The sequence below is a fragment of the Morus notabilis genome, unplaced genomic scaffold (genome assembly GCF_000414095.1).
Source record: "Morus notabilis unplaced genomic scaffold, ASM41409v2 Scaffold6021, whole genome shotgun sequence".
Taxonomy (NCBI): domain Eukaryota; kingdom Viridiplantae; phylum Streptophyta; class Magnoliopsida; order Rosales; family Moraceae; genus Morus; species Morus notabilis.
In genome coordinates, this window is record NW_010363040.1 from 81,166 (window position 1) to 88,690 (window position 7,525).

Consider the following 7,525-nt stretch of genomic DNA (forward strand, 5'->3'; position numbering starts at 1 on the left):
TATAACGTATAATCAAATTTACAAAATTATTCTTTAACACATAGATAGCTTGTATGTATATAAATTCCACCTAATGTTTACCACAAATTTTTTCCCTCAGAAGGGGATTTTTTTTTTTTTTTTTTTGAAGTAAGAAATGAAGTGCTTTGCCTGAAGAATGCTTTGCCTCCAAAAATCAGAATTAGGAAAAAAAAAAAAAAAAAAAAAAAAAAAAAAAAAAAAAAAAAAAACACCAACCAGAAATAACCAGAGAAGGATTGCTCTGTACTCCACACAACAACAATGGCCAAAACTATTCCAATCTCATACCTCATATAAACGAACCAACAATAACCACAAAAACGGCAACTTTTTTCTTCTCTACCAGTCTTCCATGGCCACTCTCTGTCACTTCCCAAGCTTCCCTTCGCTTCCTGCGCGCAAGCTCTTCTGTTCGAACCGCCATAACCGCCAAGAACTCAAGCTCGGGTGGCAGCAGAACGCGCCGCACAAACGCTTCAGATTTCGCGCTTCTTCGATCAAGAAATCCAGGTTCTTTTTTTGCTTTTCTTTTCTTTTGTTGTTGTGTTTGAAGGTTTCGATTTGATTTTCGTCGAGAAAAAAGGTTGATTCTTGGATTTGGATTCAGGAAAGTGAAGACCAATGCGGAGCTCTGCGAAGACATTCGCGAGTTCGTTGCGGCGGTTGGACTTCCGGAGGGTCGCTTGCCCACCATGAAGGAGTTTTCGCTGCACGGAAGGTTCTAGAAATTTCCTCGCTTATAAAATTGAGAACTTTTTTTGTAATTTTTTCGTCCCAAGCTGTTAAAAGTTAGAAACTTTTTCCCAATAGTGAGTCCAAACCTGGAATCCTAAGCCTAGTTTATTGATTTTTTTGTTCATTAATATACTGTTTCAACAAATTTATTAACTGTGCAAAATAATTGATCCAAACCTCGAATCTTAAGCATAGTTTATTAATTTTTCTCTAATGTTACTGCTCAAGCAAGTTTAATAATTTGGCTTAATTGTGAAATATTGGCTTGCGAGTATGGAAAATGGAAGCCATTTATTTATTTACTTTTTTTTTTAATTTTTTTTAGGAGTGACCTTGCATATAGTGTCAGAAGGAGAGGATATAAACGTATTGGAGAGATTCTCGGAAGCACAAAAGAAACAGATTTAGATGGATCCAATGTGGAGAAGGTTGTAAGTGAAGATAATTATGCATTAGGTGATAGTGAAGATAAGGTAAAAAGGTCAATATGCGTTTCTATTTAATGTGGATTCATTTCTTTATTTATTTTTAAATGTTGAAAGCATATGCAACTGTTGTTGATAGTGTGCTACAATTAAAAAAGGTCAGGATGAGGAGCCCAACATCGTGGTTGGTGATTTTCCTTCATCGACTGGAGTTTCTGTCATGGGCGACAGCTCTCATAGTTTGGTTATGGATTCAGAAGTCAAGTTGGATGATGATAATCATGTGCTGGTAGAAGCTTCGGCTGATTTGCCCTTGCGAGAAACAGCCTCGTATGATTTAGAAGGTCAGAATGAGAATGGTTTCATTGTGGGTGAAAATAGCTTCTCGGAAACTGAAGATTCCAGTACGGAATATGATTCGTGTCGTTCGGAAGATCCAACTTTCGATTCTGGAAACCATAGCCAAAGGCCTTTGGAAACTTCAACCAACGCATCCTTGGGGGAAAATGGTTTAAATGGTGGAGATGAGATGGTGAACATAGCTATAGAATCTGCTGAAGGTTTGCTTGCTAAGGGAGAAACTGAGGAAAACGGTTTAAATGGTGGTGATGAGATGGTGAACGTAGCTTTAGAATCTGCTGATGATTTGCTCATTGAGGGAGAAACCTGGGAAAAGGGTTTAAATAGTGGGGATGAGATAGTGGACATAGCTATAGAATCTTCTGATGATTTTCTTGTTGCGGGAGAGACCTCGCAAAATTTTCAGTTCGAGGATAACAATGTGGCCACAGAGGATACCTCATCAGCTGAAGTATTCATTATAGAAAATGACTACAAGAGTTCGAATATTGATTCAGCTCTCAGTTCCAATGATGATAGTTCTGTGCCCATAGAACTTTCATCTTTGTCATTGGAGGAAAGAGTGGCAAATTTTATGCAGTATGGACACCTAGATACAGTTGAAGGTTAGTTTCCTGAAGTAACATTTAAATTGAGATTTAGCTAGATGGGTCTCCATGTTCCTGATTAGTCCCAGTTGATATTTACATATCCTATCGACTTTTAATTATGATTCTTTCCCTTGTTGAGTTTTAAGATTTAAAGGAGTTACATAAGGTGGAGAATTCTGCATAGCACCTTTATTATAATCTGATCTATGAGAACTGAAGTTTAAGTTCTGCTTGACTATCAAATAATTCTTAAATTCAATTGGTGGATGCAGAGGATCAATTTGTGACTTATACTTCAGAGCACTCAGAGAAAGTGCCTAATGGAGGTAATGGTGCTATCACGTCGAATGAAAGTGCAGAAAAGTCTTTGCAACTTGTCCCTTCTACGACAGGAAACAGTCCTTTTAGGTAGGTTTATCAGTCCCAACTTAACAAAGCAGTAGTTGTTAGTACATGCCAGTGTTTTCTTGAAATTTGAGCCATATACAGGGACGATGATTTATCAGCTGAAAGACAAAGTGCTCAATTCAGCAAAAATCTAGATGTTAAGGTGATTGTGCTTACGTTTCCATTAGTATTAAATTTTTGAGTAGTTATTTGCTGATGTTGTATCCTAACATGCATCTATAATGGTACAGACAAGCAAAAGGGAGAACCGAGTTGAGATTAGTCATCTGAAGTTCATGCTGGTAAAGATCTTTGTGTATCTTTGGGGTCTAATTCTATTGAAGTTCCGCTTGTCTATTAGAGTGTATTGTATTAACTAAATGACTCTGCATTTGTTGGTTAGCATCAGAAGGAGTTGGAGCTATCTCGGTTGAAAGAACAGATTGAGAAAGAAAAGGTATATAAGTTATTCTTGTTGACAACCACATTTTGAACTTGTAACATGTGATTTTTCTTTAACAAAGGCAGAATATGAGCAAATCAACATTGTATATCAGTGACTAGAACCTATTCTGCGTTCTGGGATCTCTATTTCTCTTTCTCTCGGCTACTCACAGGAAGAAGACTTCTTTATATTTAACATGATGTATCGGCAGTTGCATTATACAAAGTTCAGTTTCACATAAGCTTTCACAATTATTATGAGTATTAACGGGATTTTTAGGAAAATTGCCAAAAGGAAACTTGGAAACTTACATTTTGATATATGCCATAAATGAACACAACTTGAACATGTAATTGCTACAGTTAACAAATGCTCCTTTAACATGTTTATTATTTTATGTCTTCAAGTTGCGTTTTCTTTCCTTTTCTCCCCGCTCCTCTTGCCACTAATAACCAGGTGGTTTTGCATTGTACTTGTGCCTTCAGCATGACTTGTCAGTTTTGCAAGCCAATGCTCAGTCAGAAATCAGCAAAGCACAACAACTTATCTCAGAAAAAGATGCAGAGTTACATGCTGCTGAGGAAACCCTTTCAGGACTAGTGGAGGTATAACCTTTGCCTTCGTGCTGAACGTATCATGTGTGGAAGTAGTATATGCACACATAGATTGCAAGTAGTATAACCTGATGTTCACTTTTCAGGTTCATATTCAATACCACGGGGATGGTGATATTGTGGAGGTTGCTGGTAGCTTTAATGGCTGGCATCATTGGATCAAAATGGATCCGCAACCATCATCAAGCATCATAGATTCTGTTGGACCCAGGTCTTAACTCTAAATGTCTCCTTTCTTGTGAAATAATCTCTGTTAGCCATCACACTTTATTTTAATGCTCCATACATTGCCTTTATGAGTTTGTCTTTGAAAATAGAGACAACTAGTTCACAAGCTCCAAACATGCTCAAAAGATAGACAACTACACTGTTGTGAAGCTTGGCCACATTTGTTTATGACCTCTTTTTCCACACTTTCATTATATTTCCTATTTGACATGGACTACTTTTCCGTGTTTAGCTACTTGGAACTATGTTTTGTGACCTTCTTTTGTGCAGTTTCATCCATTTCATATTTGGCATGGACTATTTTCTTGCTCTCGTGTTTAGCTACTTGATTTAAACAGGGTCTCACTGTAATAACATTTTTTTTTCCTCCAGGAAATCCAAAATTTGGTCAACTGTGCTGTGGCTTTATCCTGGGGTATACGAGGTCTGCATAACCCCCACTTAATTCCAATATATATTTGCTTGTAGTCCTAATATTGATTCTTAGACAGTGCACTCACGGCCAACGGAGTTAACTTGAGCAATCTGTTAGGTACTTAGTAGTTCGTAATTAGTAGTTATTTAAAGAGCATTTATCGACTAGAGGGTCATTATTAGCAATTTGTTAGTATAAAACGGGTTAGCAATGATTGGGGGCTTATGTCTTGAGTATGGATGATTTTGGAATTGGTTTGAGGCTTGGGAAACCAAGATTAGAGAGAGTGGTGGTCTTTCGAATACCACCGAGTTAGTTAGGTTTTTGTTGTAATTCATCAATTCTCTTCAATGAAAGATTAGCTTTGTTAGTTCATCATCTTTGATTTGGATTGGGTTCCTATCACAATCCTGCAGTGTCTGTATATTTTTCTAAGCTTGTGACATCTATGGATTAAATGAGATGAGAATGGAAGAAATGAGCACTCACAATTATCAAATAAGAAAGGCGTAACTTTCTTAAAGTTTTTGACAAATGGTTAACTGTCTATTAGTGCTGCTATGTATTGCAGCATACAGATGCGGAGGCCTCAAATGAATTATGTACATTTTTATGATGAATTTTAAGCATTCAGAGGCGTTCTTATGAGAAAAGAACAAAAACTTCTATAAGAAATTTGTGTTTCTTATGTTTGTTACTTCTATTTTTTTTTTGTAGATAAAGTTCATTGTTGATGGCGAGTGGAAGATTGATCCACAGAGAGAATCAGTAACCCGTGGCTACATATGTAACAACATTCTCCGAGTTGACAGATGAATAATTTTGGCAAGGTGGAACCATAGCAATAAGTCTAGCATGGAGGTAATTGAGTATTTGCTTCTTACGGTCAACTTTTGGTCATTCTAAATTGGGATATTCTTGGCCTGTCATACTCACTTGAACTTGAGCTATCTTGTTTAGTCTCAGAAATAAAGTTTTAAAAGTCAGAAGGACCAGTTTGACAATAAAGTAATGCCAGGCCTGCCAACACGGCAACTGCATTTTAGTTTTGTAAAAATTTCTCTGTTTTTTTTTTTTTTTTTTTTTTTTTTTTTTTTTTTACTTTTGAATCCTTGTTCTGCTGTAAAAAATAAGAAACCAATAGACTGTAGTTTCATCATGAGTTTTGCATCAATCTGTTCTTTTCTGAAGGTTGGCCATCAATGTGAACCTTTCGTTAAAATTCAGATCTTATATTCTTTTTCTAGACTGGCATATTTGGTGGATGGTAGGGTACGTAACACCATTGCTTAATAAATTCTCACTTGTTTAGGTTCCGGAGCACAAATAATGAAAGCAGTAAAAGAGTCTTCTTTTTAGTGGAAGGTGTCAAGGTTTAAGGGAGACATGAAGCATACAAGACCGCGCAGATTATGGATCAAGAAGCGACGAGATTTAGCCTGTGAATGGTCGCCTTTGGTTTGTTCCTGCTCAGACAACGATATTATCAACCTTACTGGTTAAAGCTGGCTTGTATGGCCGCGTATGACCTCCTAATGAAGAAGACATTTAACCGGCTACCCTTGTACATAAATAAGGTTGAAAACTCCTTGCGATTAGCTTTCTCACTAGCAATGAAATTTTTTTGGGTAGTAGTAGTAGCAGGTTATAGACTGTTGTTAAGAGCATGTAAATGTCCTTTACTACCAATCAATAAAAACATAGTTTTGATCAGATGTCCTTATGAAGCTACTATTTGTGCTTGGTTTGTATTGATATCATCGCCCGGCCAAAAGGTTAAACCCAATAGACGGTAAAAGTTCTACTTACAGTCTTGGACTCTGTTAGAAATACGGCCAAGCGTGATATAATTTGTTGTAGGGTAAAACTCTGAACCTTAAATTAAATTTTGACTAGAGCCCGCAAGTCATAAAGAAGAGCATTATATGAATAAGGACAGCTCAGTTTTAAGAGTCACGTCAGTCAGCAGACAATCTTTTTAAGAGTCGATTGTAACAAGCAAGCATCTGATATGGATAAGAGGTCGACCGTTGTGAGAAGGGGACATGAGGTCGACCTCACTCACAGGTAATAACGAAGAGGTTGAAGAAAGCGCCTAGAGAGTCGAAGTTATGCAAAAATAAGGATTTGAAAGATTCCGCAGGTCATAAAGAGGAGCATTAAATGAATAAGGACAGCCCAATCTTAAGAGCCACGTCAGCAGATAGCATTCTTAGGAGTCGCCGGTAACAAGAAAGCATCTGATATGGATAAGAGGTCGAACTTTGTGAGAAGGGGACATGAGGTCGACCTCACTCACAGGTGATAACGAAGTTAAAGAAAGCGCCTAGAGAGTCGAAGCTATGCAAAGATAAAGATTTGAAAGATTCTATATGAGATTCACTATTTGTAATCTAAAAATATGAAATTTAAATAAGGAAACCACAATAATTGATTGTGATCTGTATCTTTTGGAAAACTATCTCAAAAGATAAGAGAAATATCCTCAAATTTGAATAGAGAAATAGACAGGAGTAGTGACCTAAGGTATAAATAAGGGATTATAAGTCAAAAAATCCTTAAGTCTCATTCTGAGTATTAATGCGTGTATTCTCTTCCAAAGTAATGAATTTTCTCTACGTCCTACAGTAGACGTAATTCTTGAATCGAGGATAAAATACTATAAATTTTGTATTCGTACTTTAATTTTACTTTTAATTGTGATTCAAATCATTAAATTCGCGTTAACCATTTAAAAATTTATTATGATTCTATTGACGAATTTTCACCATCAATAGAATTGTCTAGACAAATCAGTGGGCCAGAGCATGAAAACCTTGGCTCTACATATTTTATCTGGCTTCCTTTATGGTGCATCCTAAAATTATGACTCATTAGTGGAGCAAGTGTTTCTACTATTGGATTAATTTTTTACCTGTCAAATCTTCAGTAGAAATAATTTTATGTGTCACACTATAAATTTTTAATATAAAGTTATAATAAATCCGACTGTTAAAAATCTAATAGTCAAAACCACATGCTATTTTATCCCAATATAACATCTCTAAAACTTCTGTGGGAAAAGTGCCCACTGTCCATTGGCCTATATCATGAGCTTTTTATAGAATGGGGACCCATAGGAAAAAAGTCAGTGGTTAAGTTTTCGATCAAACCGCTGATGGGCCCCATTTCAACACCAAAAGTTGTCTTCATTCCCGTGGCGGTTGTAGGGCACGAAGAGAGCTTCGATCTAACTCCCGATGGGCCCCATTAGGACACCAAAAGTTTTCGCCGAAAACGTGGCAGCTGTAGATCGCGAAGAGATA

At 36.8% G+C, this 7,525-nt stretch overlaps 1 protein-coding gene across 1 annotated transcript; it reads left to right on the forward strand.

Moving 5' to 3' along the window:
• Window positions 1-1,377: 1,377 nt before the first annotated feature.
• Window positions 1,378-5,919, forward strand: LOC21386282 (protein PTST homolog 3, chloroplastic). Its single transcript, XM_024169053.1, has 10 exons — window positions 1,378-2,146; window positions 2,404-2,539; window positions 2,621-2,681; window positions 2,770-2,820; window positions 2,922-2,975; window positions 3,449-3,568; window positions 3,664-3,788; window positions 4,178-4,229; window positions 4,938-5,081; window positions 5,533-5,919. Exons 1-9 carry the CDS (start codon window positions 1,402-1,404, stop codon window positions 5,034-5,036), a joined length of 1,443 nt encoding a protein of 480 aa, XP_024024821.1. The 5' UTR covers window positions 1,378-1,401; the 3' UTR covers window positions 5,037-5,081; window positions 5,533-5,919.
• The last annotated feature ends 1,606 nt before the right edge of the window (window positions 5,920-7,525 follow it).